At 30.5% G+C, this 17527-nt stretch overlaps 2 protein-coding genes across 3 annotated transcripts; both read right to left on the minus strand.

The window, feature by feature from the left end:
• Nucleotides 1-1324: 1324 nt before the first annotated feature.
• Nucleotides 1325-5090, minus strand: LOC113849894 (pectinesterase/pectinesterase inhibitor PPE8B-like). Its single transcript, XM_027480124.1, has 3 exons — nucleotides 4621-5090; nucleotides 3795-4325; nucleotides 1325-2135 (listed from the first exon to the last, which is right to left on the minus strand). The coding sequence occupies exons 1-3, from the start codon at nucleotides 4955-4957 to the stop codon at nucleotides 1438-1440; spliced, it is 1566 nt and encodes a 521-aa protein (XP_027335925.1). The 5' UTR covers nucleotides 4958-5090; the 3' UTR covers nucleotides 1325-1437.
• An 8388-nt stretch (nucleotides 5091-13478) lies between these two features.
• LOC113852922 lies at nucleotides 13479-17452 on the minus strand. Of its 2 annotated transcripts, XM_027483323.1 has the most exons (7): nucleotides 16737-17452; nucleotides 16536-16694; nucleotides 16031-16128; nucleotides 14860-14884; nucleotides 14193-14313; nucleotides 13971-14105; nucleotides 13479-13817 (listed from the first exon to the last, which is right to left on the minus strand). In XM_027483323.1, the coding sequence occupies exons 1-7, from the start codon at nucleotides 16912-16914 to the stop codon at nucleotides 13613-13615; spliced, it is 921 nt and encodes a 306-aa protein (XP_027339124.1). In that variant the 5' UTR covers nucleotides 16915-17452; the 3' UTR covers nucleotides 13479-13612. The 2 variants fall into 2 exon arrangements, with proteins under 2 accessions (XP_027339124.1, XP_027339123.1); XM_027483322.1 differs by having other exon boundaries at nucleotides 16536-17452.
• Between the last annotated feature and the right edge of the window lie 75 nt (nucleotides 17453-17527).

Genomic DNA, 17527 nt, shown 5'->3' on the forward strand with positions numbered 1-17527 from the left:
TATAATGGTTATGTTCTGAAGAGTTGAAATAAAAATATAAGCCAGTGTTAAAATTTTGAAAAATTACATCTTAAAGTTTCCTTTACTGCTCTTTTAATAAATTAGAAACAATTCATTGTTATATTTTGTAAGGTACAGATAAGACTTAAATAGCTTTTCGAAAAACAACCATCTACTACAACTATTGGCCCACATCCATGTAAGGGACCCTCTTTGCAAGAGGGGAAAGCAAATACACATTCTTCCAAAATAGCCTTTCAAAATCAGGTGCTAGCCTATTCCAAGTTGAGTAGTATTTTTTATGTTTGAAAATTTCAACTCTTGACATGGTTGCTTGAGCTTTTAGCCATGCTCTGAATGCGTTTGCATGTGGCACATTCATGACATATGTCTCCTTGATATCTTTTATGATATTTACAATTTGAGATCTTGAAACATACCTTAAGAAAGGAATTAGTCTTGTTTTCAACCGCTTCGAAGATTCTTGAAAATTCTTCATGGATTTTGTGCAAATGTGTTGTGAAATAAATTGATGTCTTTAGCGCAAGAGTATAAAATTTCTAATCACAATCTATGCTTTTGGCCTTGCATGTGACTATTATTGTTAAAACACTTTATCACTATACCTTATATGGACTGTATAATCCAGAACAACCTTCTTAAGCACGGCCAAGTTGATAAACACCTCCCCCAACTTGAATTGTAGCACATCCATACTCAACCATTTCATTAAATTGTGTCCATTTCACTTTCTTATCAATTGGGTTGTCATTAACTTCTCTATCCTTGTCATCTTCAATGTGAGATTTAGCTTTGGTATCTGTTGCCTCTCTATATTCTGGTCATTTTACTTCATCTCGCACCGAAATACAACAAATCTGTAAAGTTAACGGGGTTTCAATTTTAAATAAATGAACTTGCGTAAGCACTGCCCTTTGACGTTAGTTTTGTTTAGTGATGGTTTCAAAGCTGGGATTTTACGTATTGGGGCTGAAGTTAAGGATTGAATTTCACGTTTTAAGGCTGCAGTTTAAGGTTCGAATTTCACTTAACGAGACACTAACAACAAATAGACGAGAAGGACTATATTATTTTAAAATGAAATGTAAAGTACCATAATTTCTTGCAATCACAAGTCACCATAAATAAATTTATACAAAGCAATCCCCACGGCACTCTCCTTTAAAGTTGGTTTTGTACCATGCAGCGCAATATGGCACTAATTGAACTCTATGTCCAAAATTGAGGAAAACCCAATTCCGAACCCAAAGGCAAAATTAAATATACGGAAGAATTTTTAAACAGCCACATGTAGAAATGAATGAAATTGAACACCCACCCACCATCATTTTTTATATTTCATATTGTCCTTCTTGTCCAAACGACCACTTGAACAAGCAAAGTACTACAAGGACAAAGCAAGATTTAGCACTGCTTTTATACATCCAATCCAGCAGTGAACGCTACCCCCGTTGAAGGCAACCATAAATTCCCCTCAATAAATTGTGTCACCGTGAAATTACTAGCTTCGCTAGAATCATTCATCACATGGTACCCCGGCCATTTCACTCGGTCACCTAGTCCAGCACCTGGCCCATGATTCATGTACTCTGCATAGTACAATGTGTCCAAAGCAAAGTCTCCATTCCACTCTAACCACCCTTCTGGCCTCAACACCTCACTTATGTAAGATTGCATGAAAATTGTTCTAGAATATGGTTTCCATGGTCTACCAAGGTATGTTTGGGTGGAATTAACCGAGGTAACAAGGTCAGAATCAGCAGAGATGTTGCAAAATTGGATGGAGAAACCGGTTGGTTCATCAGGGTCTTTTCTCCCATGTGCTGTGATCGTGTTCTTTTGGTTTGGTAAGCCTTTTTTAGCGAGTATTTGGCAGTTTTGAAATATAGCAGTGGCATCACCAAAGATGAAATCCACTGTGCCAGTGATTTTGCATTCTCTAAAAAATTGGCGCATGGTGTGGGTATAGAGGCTGTCTTGGTAACCCAAAATCCCACATCGGTAGAATACAGAGAGGTCAGAGTCAGATCTTAGTGCCACTGCTTGGTGCTTCTGGGCCCCCGCAGTGTTCCTGAAGGTAATGTCTCGTGCTATGAACCCTCTGCCACTCACAGCTGCACATGCAACCACACACTGAATAATTAAATAAATATACACATAATAAAATTATATCATAAATATCATTTTTAATTAAAATTTATGTAATATTTTATAATTTTTAATAAAAAATATCATGTTGTATATGTTTAAAATGGATTCTTAAGATTAATGTTAACAAAAAGGGATAAATAAAATAAGCAAACATGAAAATTGGGTAAGAGGTATAAGCTATTGAAGGAAAGAAGCAATTTAGGTCTTATACATGTAATAATTGCAGCACATGCTCATTTATTCTTCATTATCTGTGGCTGCATACGTGGATTATGTTATGCGGCTAAAGTTTAAAATTCAAAGGCCCAACTTTAGTTGACGTCTTTAGATTGAATGTTACAAATGAAAATTAGTTTCCAGTTAGAGCAAGTTTGGGCAATGGCATTTATTCTATGATGCAGTGTTTGGCTTCACATTTGCAATTATGATGAGATCTCATAAGTCATATCTGGTCATACACTAAAATAATAGAGGGTACAAATAACCTACCTCAGAAATAGGCAATTCAACTTTTGGTCTATAGTACCATTTCAAGCTCAATATAAATATTCACCTTATTAGAGGACTCCATCAATTTGTTCATGGGAAGATTAGCATGTCATTACATTATTTGTTAGTAAGTCATTACGTTATTTATCAAATTTTATTTTGTCACAAAAACTGTAAATCTATTCTTTTCTGCTGTTTTTACGGTAACTACTACATATATTTGAAAAGTTTATTAAAAATCTTTTAAAAAACTAATGCCCTGTCATGTTAACTTTTAAAGAACTAAATAATAATAATCGTCTTTTAAACAATTTTACTTTTCAAATTAATGCAGTTGATAAATAAAAAGGTTGTAATGTTTTTAAATATTTTTATCAATATATTATTCATTAATCATTAAGATTATCAAAATGTTCTTTTCAGTCCATGTTATTTGTATCATGCACGGTTTTTTTAATTATTAATTACACAATTTTTTATACTAACATTTTTTTGACAAAATTATCTTCGTTAAAAGAGTCAAAATCTAGCTATGAATTTATTTAAATATTTAAATAAGTATTAATAGTTCAAAATATAATAACAAAATAATTAATATTTTTAAACTTATAAAATGACATATATTTTGAGATAAACTACATCACTTTAAAGAGATACGAAAAATGATTAACTACATCACTTTTTTTTACCAAAAAAATCTTATTTTATCTTGTCGTTGTATTTTTATGATGTATATAAATAAAAATAGAAAAAATAAAAATAATTACACATGATTTTGCATATAATTAATATCAATTTTAATGATTTTAAATAACAGGAATATCTTTTAAAAGAAATAATTTTACTCACGTCAATAATAATTTCATTCACGTTGTAATGGTGTTAACTTATATGATAAAAACTTTTTATAGATATAAAATTAGAATCAAAATTTTACTTCAAAAAATTTAAACATACATGCTTAAACTAATTAGGCGCATAACTGGATAATGTTAGATAGAGAGAGTTTAAAAAGATAGTCTCTCACTTATAAGCATTTTTAGAGGTAAACTGGTAATAGTACTACTCACAAAGATGGAAAGAAAATCCCTTTAAAAGGGAAAAAAGAGGAATTAAGAGAAGTGTGTTCTTACCAAAGGTAGCTGACCGGAATGTGGTCCAACCATCAATGAAATTCCGTTTACCGGTGATAATAGTAGCATCCATGCCATCTCCAATCATCATGAGGTTCCACTTCTTCTTCTTGATCTCAACGTTCTCATGGTAAACACCCCTCTTTACGTGTATCACATAGCGTTTCATGCTATAATCAGGTGCTGCCATAATCGCATTCTTTATTTTAGTGTAGTTTCCACTCCCATCTGCAGCTACCACAGCGTCCACATGCACCCCATTTGCTTCAAGTAGCTTCCTCTCCCCTGGTTTGACCCACCAAGGAAATTGACCCTGATCGGGGGAAGAAAAGAAGTGATCCGAAACAGGGTTCACCTGTGTGAGAAGTTGCTGAAGCAATGACATCACTTGGCCTAGGCCTGTGGATACTAGACTCTTCACTATGCCATTGGTACCTTCAAATCCGTCCATGCATGTATCTTGATTCGACAGTGCAGCACTTAGCCATGTCCTCAAATCGGAACTCAGCTTCCCAGTACTGTTGTGATTTCCTGTAATGAATAAAACCCACTTTTACTTTAGTATTTTGCATCTAGATTTTCAGTGTAATAAATAACTTAAGCAAACATTATTTAATATATTTTTGTACGAAGACTAATATTATTTTCTCCTACACATGCAAGGAAAGCAGTCAAATAAACTATATATATATATATAAAAGTTACTGCAGTCTTAATTAAATTATTTTGTGGAGCTCTTCTGCAGCAAAGAAGAGGCATCACAAAACTAAAATGCTTTGCTAAATATGAATAGAGGTTTTACGAAAGAAAAAGGAAATAACGTTACCTCGGGGATTCTGGGTAGCAGACACAGTCCAATCGAGCTCATCAGAGGAAAGGTCAAGCAAATCAAGGCAATCAGAGATGGCGTTAGAAAGACGAAAATCACCAAAGCCAGAGGCAAACTCAGAGAGAATAGAGGAAACATCTTGCAAAACGTCAACAACAGTTTTCACTGTCCCCGCAAACACAGAGGGAGAAACCTTGAGCAGCTCCGAACCCACGGTCTGAGTTGGAGCAGCAGCAGCAAGTGTGGTGCACGCGCCAAGAAGCATCATCAAGGACAAGGAAATGAGCGTGATAGTGCATTTTGGTGTTACTATTTGGGTTGAATGAAGAGGCATTGTGAGAACAGAGATAGCATGTTACGCACTCAGGACTGCATATTTAAAGGGAAAAATGGGGAATAAATAAATAATAGAATTATTGGTTAGCTGGGCAGGTAAGGGACTTTAAGGCAAACTCCTCTCTTACCGTGTTAGCACTAGAAACTCTCCCTCACCACAAAACTAGTTTCATTTTATTTTTTATAAAATAATATAGTTTTATTAAATATATATTTATTATTTTTTCTGTACCCTATTAGATGTTACTTAAATATTTTATTTTTTTTTAAATTATTTATCACCTTATCGTATTAAAAAAAGAATTGATTCTTTTCTTTTAATAATATCTTAGTTTATCAGAGTTCTTTTTGTCAATTATTAAAATAGCTCTATAATAAGTATCACTTATTTATTGGAATGACTTCAGCTCTTTTCACTTGAGTATTTTAATGAAATTGATTTATCTTATCATGAATTTTTTTTTAAGATATATGTATTGGTTTTAAATGAAATTAAATATGAGATAGAAGAAATATATTTTTTAATTTTAAATATAATAAATATATTTTTAATATCTCTTGTATTTTAATTTGAAAATTTTATATTTATTTACTTTTCGTATTAAGCTCTTTCAATAATTTTATTTGTTTCAAAATTTATAGTTTTAAGAAATTAAAAGTATGAATTATTTTATTAATACTTTACCTTAATATTCAAATAAATTTATAATTATATTTTAAGTTTTTAATAGAAATATTGACTATATTTTAAAGATATTACCTAAAATTAATAAATGAAATATGAAAAAAATTATATTCACTCATATATTTTTTCAATGCACTCTATCATAATTTTTAATGTTTAAAGGCATTAATTAATATGTTTTTTTCTTGTTCTTCAAGCATTTTTAATTCTTCTTGTTAATTATCTTGTTATTTCATTTTTCAAAATATATATTGAAGAGTAAAATAATAAGATAATTAAGAAAATTAATATAAAAATATATGACAAAACTCATTTCTTCAATCAGCTTATTATTATCATCACTTTATCAGAGGCTGACTCACAACGGTCACCTGACTGCCCTCTTAAATTCGGATTATCTATTATATCCAAAAACAGCGCCATGAACTTTTTTAGAACATCATTTCACGTTATATATAATAAAACGGTGGGCACACGTTAAAAAAAAAAATTTTTTTAAAAAGATTATAACATTTAATATTACTAACGTATTAAATTTTAAAATAGTTTATTGTTTTTAATAAAAAAATATTGAATATAATTTTTTATGATATATATTTAAACGAATTTAATTTAATAAAAAAAAAAAGCTAGTGAATGCAAAGTAGAGGGATTAATTTCTTGGAGTGTCGGCGGGGACTAAGAAAGAATGCAAAGAGGATATCACTCTAATCTGAAAGGCATCTGATATTCTTCAGCCACTCACAGTGATCAATTCAATTTCGCCATCACTTAATTTCGTAAGATCAGAGAAGGGATCGCAATCTTCATTTTCGCACAAAAAACAAATAATCCACATATACTGTTGATGGCTCAGCTGCATTTATAGGACCCAAATACGATAATACTATTATTATGTAACATGAAATTAAGTAGTGATTAGGTTAATAACATGGCAACTAATTAAATGAATAGAATAAGTTGAAAATTTTAAAAGAGATGAAAAATATCTTTACTATCCATGTCTGAAAAAAAAAAAAAATATCGAACACAAAAACTATAACTAGTAGTGTTATTGAAGTAAATATGACTTTATGACCATTTAAACACGTATTAGGTGATTGATTAGCATATTATTTTTTTATAAATTGTGCGTTAAGTTTCAGTGAACAGGTTTACTGATACGTACAAAAGTTGTCATATATTAAATAACCTATCCCCGAAGACTGTATAAATGTACGGATTAACAGGTTTTTATCAGATTGATTAATTTAACTTAGAAAAATATTCTTCGTATGACTTGGGATATAGACATATTTAGATGTCTCTTTAATTTTTTAAGTATAGTTTAGGGATGCATGTATACAGAAAAATATATGTGGTTAAGTTTAATTTAATTAATCACATATATTAATTATATTTAATATGGGCTTTGAAGAAAGATAGGGTTGGAAATGGCAAAGCTCTAAAAGAAGGGAAATATTTCAAATTTGAAAGGTTTCAAGTGTAAAAGGAATGAAGCAAACTGCTGAAAAATCTTTTTGTAAAGGAACTAAGGCAAGGGTTTATTACTCTTTTTATTGCCCATTAACTCTCGTACGTGGTTAATGACATGATGACTCATAATTAATTTTGTGCATTAAAAAATGCAGAGACCAAGGATTATCAATCTCTAAAAATTAACGTGAAATCATTAAAGTAGATTACAACTCAATTTATATCAGTTTGATTTCTATTTTATCTTTTTATGCGACATAAAATATAAATCAAAAGATAAGATAAATAAGAATAATTTTAAATTAATCTAAATCAAATAAACTCATAAACATATTAAAATAATAAAATATAAATCCAAATAACCATAATAAGATGTTTTGATTTTTTTTTTCTAGTTAATTTAGATTTCAAATTTTCAATTCAATTTGTACAATTAATGATAGATTGAATCAGTTTGTGAACACTTCTTTAAAAAATGCAGCATGTGCCCCACTAGTGCCTCCATGAACAGCTAAAGAGTCAACTCAACCTAACAATTACTAAAGGTAGGATCAACAAGGGGCTGAAATAACTAGGGATAACAAAGAATCAAATTACTTGGGATCAGATTGCTGACTCCAAAAAAAGCCTCTAACGAGTGGCGATTAACTCTTTGAATAAGAAACAAAACATAAAAGTGGCAGTGACTCATCTTAGCATGCCTCCGGATCCATAGTTAGCATTCCAAATGGTGGGGGTATTGTTTCTTATCAATGTCAAAGGCCTAATCAACCTTGTGCCTACTAGACACGTATAAGACTCAAAAGGGTCAGGATAAACTTTGGATTGAGGGCCATTTGAAGCCCTTCAAGACCCCACTTCAAAAATTAGGAGATGCTCAATTCATGTTTACACCTCACACGTTGAGGATTCTAAAATTTGTAGCAATTAAAGAAACCTACTTTCTATCAAATTTATCTCATGGGCATGCTTGATTATTTTAGTTGTGCAACTGAATTTTATAAACAATACCTATATTATTTTGTGAATAACATTTTTTAAATTACATATTTTTTTAATTTTACTCTACTATTTTATTTTAATAAATCAGATGTTAATAAAAAACACTGAAAAAATATTTAAATAATATTAATTTAATGAAATAGAAGGAGAGAAATGAATATTTAAAGAGAAGCAATGATGATTAGATTGAGCAAACACATCAAAGTGCCTACATTATCTAATTGCTCCTCATGGTTATGAAAGTACTTTAGTAAGTTGTTAGCTTCCCCACATGACAATTCTAACATTCTTTTATCATGAAGATTTTTTTTTTAATCTTGTTTTGTAGATCCAATGACATTTATTTCCCAAGAGTTTGCAAAATATGGTCATGATTTGCTTTAAATTCATAAATTATATACTTTCTAATTTATCGATCTAACTTAATATCAATTTTTACTTCACAACTTGTTCTTGTTTTTGCTGAATGAATTTTGTTAGAAAATTTATTTGTTAGCTCCTCTAAAACCTTCTTTTTGCACATACAAATCTTATTTTATTCACATATTTGTCCACACAACTTTTATTTGCATATAATTGTCGAACATCAAAGTCTATTATTCCACCATATTTTGTTCAAAACCATCTAGTTTCTTCTATTATATTAAACTCCATACCTAATTTTGACATCTTTTTCACTTGTGATAGACTTACAAAAAATATTATACAAAAATAATTAATTGACATTAATTAACAAAGTGCAACGTATATATTAATTAAAGATATATTTGAAAATACTTTAGAGAGGAGTTGGACTCTTTGTTGAATAATTAGTTTGAATGAAAATATTCAATTTTTTGTGAAACTCATGGACAATTTTCTAATTGAGACAATAAATTTGCTTCAATATTTTTGTCATCATAAAATTTGTTATCGTCCATTAACAGAGTTCTATTGTTCATCGATTGAATTCTACACAAACACTTATCAATACAGTATAATTAACATTTCAACATGTTATGTCTCATAATATTTATTGTTTTTAGTGACCTTTTACGATTAGCTTAAAAAAAATGCACCTTGCAAAATTCCTGTGTTTGGTAAAAATGTTCTATTATTCGTCATCCAATTGCATAATCACAAAGTCATTTAATAATCTATCAATTTTTAAGTTGTTAGCATTAAGATAAATAAATTGGAAGTAATTCACATGTTAAAATTATTGTTATAGGATTTTTTTATATATATAAAAAATGTAGTTGTTGTTTTGATTTAAAGTTATTTTTTGTCAAGTGAAAGTTGTTTACTATCACAACTTAATTTTTTTTCTATAAATTTTTTTAAAATAAAAGTAGGACAACATGTGCACTATTCTTAAAATTAGTTTAAATCAGGTTTTTTATTTTTAAATTAATAAACATATGAGTTAGACTTATTATCCACCCTTAATCCTTATAAATGAATAAGATTATGCACTTTAGTCTCTAACATGTAAGTTGCAATTTAGAGGAGCCAAATCTTATTTATTGTTTTCTTACAAATATATAATAAGAATATTTCGATTTGGGAATTGTAAAACACGAAAAAAAGAATCTAATAATTATGACAAAGGATTTAGCCTGCAATATATGGGCATATGATTGATTTATATTTATATTTATTTTAAATTATGATATTTTAAAAATTTTCAATATTAATTAAATAAGTCTTTCTTTAAATTATATTGCTTCTATCAATTGCTATCTTTGTCTTTCTATGATAATTACTATCATTATTTTTTTATTGACGTAGTTAAACATGGTTATTAAAAATAATTTATTTGAATGACATATGAAAGTTGATCAACATAAAATGAAAAAAAAAAGTAAAAATCCTAGAATAAAACAAATTTTTCATAGTTCATTCATAATTGAAAATTAGTTTAATTAATTTTACCAAATATTATGCCCTCAAGATATTCTTAAAAGTTAGTAAATAAGGGAAGTTCAGGTTTATGATATCTAAATTCACCCAAAAAAAAAGAAGTTGATAGACAAAGTTTATCCAAAAGGAAAATCTCAATTTTTTTTATTAATAGAATTTAGAGAAATTATATATTCTCACTTGATTAAATTCTCTAATGTGAACTCTTTATTTATAACAATTGCATGACATGAAAGGAGTGTCAATATGAGAAAGCACAAGGAATTGAAGTAGAAAGAGACTTGCATTTAAAGACGCGGCGATGCCCCAACAATCAAAACGCGTTTACAGCTTGCTCTCATGCTAGTAGTACTGCCACTTGTTTTAGGATTGCAACTTTTTAATACAAAATTATTAATCTCTATATTTATAGCTAACATGAAGTGAATATGTATTTATGATTATATATTAAATTATATAAAGCAAATTTAATATTATTAAAATCGAACACTCATCAGTTTGAAAATTTAAATTCCTAATAATTAAACTGTCACTTCAATAACTTTTATCTTCTTTAAGAAATCAGCACTTGAAGTTGAAGCAAATTGCCTGTCAAAATTAAGTACTTAACAAATGGTTATTTTTTTTTATCGGTGGTCTACACTAATGTCCTACTATATAATATTTATATTCGATGAAAAGGTTTAAAGTGAAAAAAATAATCAATCTTTATATGAAAAATAAATTAAATGATTTTTTTCTTCTTAAATGTTTTTCTTTTATTAGTTTTTTTTAGTCAAATTTTGTGCCAGCAAATTACTGAAATATAAAATGAAATTTCATGTCAAAGTCTTACATGATATTTTTTGTGAAAAATTTATAATACATGCATACACACGAGATTTAACAATTAGGTGAAACAATGCTTTCATGTAATTATTTTAATAATTTTATTACATTATTTATATTTTATATTAAAGTTTTTTAAATAATAATTTTTGAGATTTTGATTTTAGTATTATTTTTTTTTAATTTTAGTTCATGATTTTTTAAAACTATATACTTTCAGTCCTTAACTATGACGTGATGTAAAAACATTGAACAGCTAACACCACAATATAATAAAGACAATTTTTCATTAAATTTTAAAAAATTAGAGACTAAAATAATAATAAAAAAACTAAAACCAAAGTATAAAAAAGGACAATAAATATGTTTAAATTAATTATTAAATGCACAACTTACCATGATAAAGTGAGTTTTTTTGTTAATTATAATTAAATTGTGTTAAATAAGTATTTTAAGATCATTAATTAATGATTAAAAAGTTAAAAAATTATTAAAAAAACATGTTAGAAGTACATTAAAATTTTGATAGGTGTACATTTGATCATTAAAGTATCCTCAGTACTCATATCTGTTATAAGTGCTATTCAGTATCAATATAAACGTCTTAAAAAAAAATAATTTTATTCAATTAATATGCTAAAAAAATATTTTTTTAATGCGTGCATAAAAAATTATAAATATCAGAAAATCTAATAAATGAATATGATTAGTAAAAAAATTTATTCTTTGATTATTTATTATAAAGAAAAGCGAGATAATAAGATTTTATACAGTTGGATGAAAGCACGGAATTTAATGTGTTGGTCAATTTATGTGTCCACAAATGACAATATGAAGCTGGCTACATTGATTTGTAACCAAGGCACCTATCATATCTATTTTAAGTCAAGGAATTTGGAATTTTTGTGGCGTTTTGGCACTTTCATGCACTTTCCCTCCATCCATTAAATGTATATTCCAAAGTTGGTGCAAAATCATGCTACTAGCATCGCTTTCTTTTTAAATTGTCTACACTTAATGAATTACAAAATCATGCGTTAACAAATGGACAACATGTAACAAAGTTGTTTGTTAAAGCAGATTTTATAATAATTAAAATTAAGATGTGTTCATGAGATAATGTGATTATAAAGGTCAAATAAACTATTTACAGGTTGATTCCTATTTATATGAACACGGGAAATGTTCATTATTGCGTTGTAAAGGATTAAGATCACAAGCCATATGAATAAAGCTTAAGACAATAGATTCACATCCAGATAACCAATTTGGTTCTATGCCAGACAAGTCAACCACGTAAGCATGATACCTTCTACAAAGTTTAATGGAAAAGTACCCTAAGGAAGCCTTAGTATCTCTATATGATTTTCATTTGTGCGATTTTCACGTATAATTGTGCCATTTTGAATATATAGAAAGATTTTCAAACTACTGTACCAACATATGGTGGAGTTAACATGGATTGCACTATATCGAAAATATTACATCAAGAGTGCTTTGAGCCTTAATGTTTATATGTGGGTTTTGGAAGAGCTTGTTAAGCATATACAAGATTCATGTTTTCTGTATCTTACTTAGTCGAGACTCGAGAGAAGGGATAGATGAAAAACTAGAATGTGACATAAAAATCTTTTAAAAGCACGTGTTCTAACAAAGCAAAAGTAAAACAAAATAAATGAAATGCAAGTTCAGCAAGATGCATGCAAACTCCAGCTTAGAGGTGAAAAAGGGATCATACTATCACCATTTTGGCTTCTTAGATCTACCATTCAAAGTACCCAGGAAAAAAGCCTTGCAAAATAGGATTCGTGTTAAGTAAATGGAACAAAGATTTTCTTCAGGACTTCAGGTGCAATTTGTTATTGAAAGATGCCTTTCAAGCTCAATTACTGTACAACCATAGAAATCTTTATGGTACTGAATAATGGGCAATACTGAGCGAACAAAAGTGTTGCAGAAATGATAGGAATTTGGGGCAAAATTAGCTACGCTTGTTTGAACAACTGTCCACTGTGTAAAGTGGTGCAAGAAGGGAGTTGTGCTCATAGGGAAAGGAGTTGTTGAAGACGAAGAAGAATAGAGGCTAATGTTTAGAAATTTAAATATATGAAGGGTATTTTGAGAAGAAAAGTTGTAAAAAAAACTTAAATGTGTGGTATATTAAGTAAAAAATGGATGCATAAAGCAACACCCTAAGAAGAGATCACATGGAGAATAGCCCAATAATTAGAGTTGAGGGGAAAAGAGAAAAACTACAAGAGAAACAGTTAAAGGACTTAAATTTAAATTTAAATTTAAACGGCCTTTTCGAAGGTTTGGCTTGTGAAAAACAAAACATAATGATTTCATTTGATCCTTGTAGCTAACCCCAACTAATGAGAAAAGACCTGAAATGCATCACCAAGATCCATCCAATATTAAAGAACTTGATGGTCCAGATTGCTTTGTCAGATAATGGCAGAACCCTATGATATGACTTTTACTTAAAAATCCATTAAGTGTGTAAACAAATCTTTGCCTAATTATCCATATAGGAAGGAATACAAGAGATTTTCCCCCACAATGAACAATTTCTATACAATCATGTAATTTATATTTTTTCAACTTGGGCTTAATAATCCCCAACTTTAGTCTCCTTGAAGCTGCTTCCCCTAATTTCACCTTTTCATGTATACATCAGATATCTCAGGCACAAGAACTAGTCCAGTACTCCATCTAAAAAGAGTGCTTTTCACAGATCCTTGCTGCAGGATTTAGTAACTACAATGCTATCAATGACATCAATTGTTGTTCAACTTCTTCCCAGTTCTTAACTTTGTACACCAGAGGATGCTCATCAGCAGACTCAGTCTTGCACCAAGGATATGAGTTTTCATAATCAAAAAGTAGGACTCTAATCCCGGCTTCTGCGCACTCTATGGCATATCTTGGGTTATCATCAATAAGAACCTTAGCATTTAAAGACCTAACAGGATAGAAACAATCTATCAACAACAAATCATTGGAATCAGTAAGCTTTCAGCTTTACCTACCAGAGTAGAGATCAAAATGTTGATAAGGAAACGATGGTTGAAGGCAAAAACGGAGAAATGAAGGTGAGCATGATTAAGTGGCATACCTACAAATCTCTGACTTTGGTCTGGAGACCCCATCAAGAGCAAAGTGGTTTCCAAAGTGAATCTCCTGAAACAATCCTGCATAATTCTTTTTTATCCATTCAATTGTGTGATCCTTGATTGCATTTTGCCGAGATCTGATCATTAACATATACAAATAGATGTTAGTTGATGCTGACCAGATTCTGCTATGAGTTCAAGTAAAATCAATACCAACATCATACGTTACAATTGATAGGTTACAAAATCTTGATAACTTCTGCAGCACTGCCTGAGCACCTGGGATAGGTTGGATCCCTGACTTGAAATATGACGTCTTAAAAAACTCATGAACTCGGCTATTAGCTGCACAACAAAAAGGTATTGATTTTCAATCAGTCTAGGAATCAACATGAAGCATAAATGAATTTCGTTAGGCATAAAATCCTCCTCATACTGGCTAGGGTTGCTCCCATTGGCATTATATTTTCTGGAAATAGAAATTTAGGTTGAAAAGTTCAAGAAACAAACAAATAACAAAAGCTATTATAACATGAAAATTATGTTTGGTCCATAATTTGACTCATTTTAGAATTTGATTTACAAACTACAAGTGACCTGATCTCATGAAATATGTCCAAATTTAGAACACAATAAACTTCAATCAGTAAATCTCCTAGTGAAAATGAAACAAACAAACAACAACAACCAAGTCTTATCTTAATAGGTGAGGTCGGCCAAATGGATCGCACATCGTTGTTGAGCTCAGTCAAAAACCAAAACTTTAGAAAATGAAACAAGAAAGGAAAATCATTTATATGTAATTATCCTACAAATTTTCATAAGAAAGGCAGAGGTAAGAATAATTCACAAAATGCATTATTTGTGACTGTCAGACATATATCTGTTTACCTTCATCACGTGAGCAGTTCCATATCTGTAACATAAAATGAAGGGTGCGTCAGACACATATATAAACAAACAAGCTCAAAAATCAATGCAATACAATGGTTAAATGAGTCATTAAAAGTTTGATTTATTTTTCCATCAGTGACATTTTCTATAATAGCACCAAGGGGAAAAGAAGCCAGATACATCTCATGCATACAGCAAGTTACAGTGCAAGACAAGATAATGTAAAAATACTCAGAAAGAAAGGGTACACAAAATAAACACCAAAGAAAGCCATTAAGGAACTGAATTAAGAGTTAACAGAAATGTATTCTTCCATAGATCCATTTATACAAGTAGTTATCTGCAGCAGGAGGAATGATTTGCACAAAATTTGGGTCCCCAAATAATAATCACTAATAGGTGCACATGTGAATGAATTTCTATGTCCCTGGCTGGATCTTTAATGTGGCACCATTAACTGTAAAACAGTATTACAGCTATGAAACCTTAATACAAATAAATCACTTAATGATAAAATTTCAAGGATCATATCACTTTGGTAGACAGGTTAAAATGGGGTGGAACATATCAAATGGGCGGTTTCTTCAATGCTTGGTCTATTTTAAAATGAAAACAGAATATGACATATGGTTAAGAAAGAAGTGGGACTATGTGCGGAACCAAGACAGACAAAACATACTATTTCATTCTGTTCTGTTTGTATGTCAAACGCTACCTTCGTGCAAAGGGAAGTTCCCTACTCATACTATGCAGGAAAATTGAAGAACAAAGATGAACATGAAAGACATTGCAAATTCCAACAGCCCCCAAGCTAGCAAACCTTTAAAATTAATAGTATATATGGTAGGTTAAACTTAAAATCACATCATGGAAGATCAATACCAAAGAAATTCAAATCATGCAAAATAAGCCTAATTTCATAAAAGTTGGGTTTTCCATGCAACTGTTTTACCAATAACTTCTAATAATACATCTGCTGTCAGAGTTTTTGTATAAATTGATTTTAAGGCTACGTTCTTTTATAGAGGATTAGTGAATACGGGGCAAAATGAACCTCTGAAAGAACATGCAAGTTGTTGTATTATGGTTAATGCAAAAGTTGTAAATTCCAAATTTCCAATTGCTTATCATGAGAAAAATAGAATTACTGAAGCAGCTAAAGGCGCACCTTGAAGAACTCATACACATGATACTCAGAAACTGAATAATTTGATGAGTACCGATCTGCTATGAAATCATTCAGAGCTGACACGAAGTTTCCTAATACTGTTTATATATATAAGATTATAAGAAAAAAAACAGATGAAAAAGACACATATTAGTGGATAATGCTAGAGTAAAGCTTACATTCTAGGAATTGCTAAGAACATTATCAGTTCACATTTAGTCATGCAGAAATGCTTCTACTCAAACATTGACCAAGTAATTCAGGAAACTACATCTAACATGCATTACTTTTGACTTAATTCCAGACTAAACTGACCGTTTCAAGCACCCAGGGACGGACTTTTGACTTAGGTTCTTAATCACTTAATAATATTTTTTAAAAACACACTAAAAATAAAAGGAAAGGAAATGCAACAAAGACACAAACTACTGAAAACAGCATCACGATTCTGCATAGTTTTATATATATATATATATAAAGAACTACAGCATATGCATACATTCACCTTCATCAACATCAACAGCAACAACAAGTTTCTGCGGTAAGTGTTGATCAGGGAAGCAAAAAGGTTCGGTTGGACTTCCACCTAGGGATCTATTTTCAACACTAACAAGAGTGGCATCATGGCCATCATCCCTGACAGAAATACCCTTCTCTAAATCCCCTAACAAGGGTGGATGAGGACGACATGCAAAACCACAAGAGCTTTTCTTTTCCTTCAGAAAGACCCTATTAACATTATCACTGCCATTGGCTTCAAAGCAGGCTTTAAGAGTGAATCCAATGCCTCTGTTAACCTCAAAAGAAGAAGAAGAAAGAGAAGGATAATGGGAAAATACTCTACTGAAGTGAGAACAAGGATTATAGCCTAACAAATAAGCCATATTAAGAAGAAGATGGTAACAGACTAACAATGCTGAAAGGGGAAGAGATTGCTGAAACAAGAAGCACACAGGGCCTTGCCCGGTTCTTCAACTTAAATATAAATATAATAACACCATAATCTTAGTAAAAAGCAATATTCTCTTCAAAAAGAGCCAAGACCTTTTGAATTGGCCATAAATAGAACAATTTAATTAAGCACCAAGGATCAAACTTTCAGCTAACATTCTCATGCGGCGACAGAAGGGTCTCTCCCAACCACAACCTTAACAGACAAAAACTCAAAATGGGAATGTCTGAATATAATAATGACTTTTGAGAATAAAAATAAAAACTTGGTACACCTCAGGTCCCAAAAACAAACACCCAGAAGAGAAAAGTTTGATGGGGAGAATCTATCAGCAAGGAATTGACGGAAAACATGAGAAAAAAAACAATGGCTTAGCTCGAGGAGAATTTCTAGAAGATGCTCCTAAGCACAAAACAGAATATGCATTAAATTAAAACAAGAAAGAATGAAGATAGCAGCACTTCTCAGATCTTGATTCTCAACTCCTCTCTTGTTGTTTCTCTCCCAACGTTATGCACAGAATCATGGCGGCACATATAGACACG

The sequence above is a fragment of the Abrus precatorius genome, unplaced genomic scaffold, assembly GCF_003935025.1.
Source record: "Abrus precatorius isolate BTA unplaced genomic scaffold, Abrus_2018 Scaffold10, whole genome shotgun sequence".
In the NCBI taxonomy this organism is placed as follows: Eukaryota; Viridiplantae; Streptophyta; class Magnoliopsida; order Fabales; family Fabaceae; genus Abrus; species Abrus precatorius.

Bases quoted from the DNA above. Each gene is read 5' to 3' on its own strand.
- LOC113852922 (XM_027483322.1), bottom strand. From the start codon at position 16,914: ATGGCTTATTTGTTAGGCTATAATCCTTGTTCTCACTTCAGTAGAGTA. The intron at 14,885-16,030 runs GTGCGCCTTTAG...TTTATGTTACAG, and splicing joins ATGTGTATGAGTTCTTCAAG to ATATGGAACTGCTCACGTGA. The intron at 13,818-13,970 runs GTATGCCACTTA...CTATCCTGTTAG, and splicing joins CCAAAGTCAGAGATTTGTAG to GTCTTTAAATGCTAAGGTTC.
- LOC113849894 (XM_027480124.1), bottom strand. From the start codon at position 4,957: ATGCCTCTTCATTCAACCCAAATAGTAACACCAAAATGCACTATCACG. The intron at 4,326-4,620 runs GTAACGTTATTT...TATTCATTACAG, and splicing joins TGCTACCCAGAATCCCCGAG to GAAATCACAACAGTACTGGG. The intron at 2,136-3,794 runs GTAAGAACACAC...TTGCATGTGCAG, and splicing joins ATTCCGGTCAGCTACCTTTG to CTGTGAGTGGCAGAGGGTTC.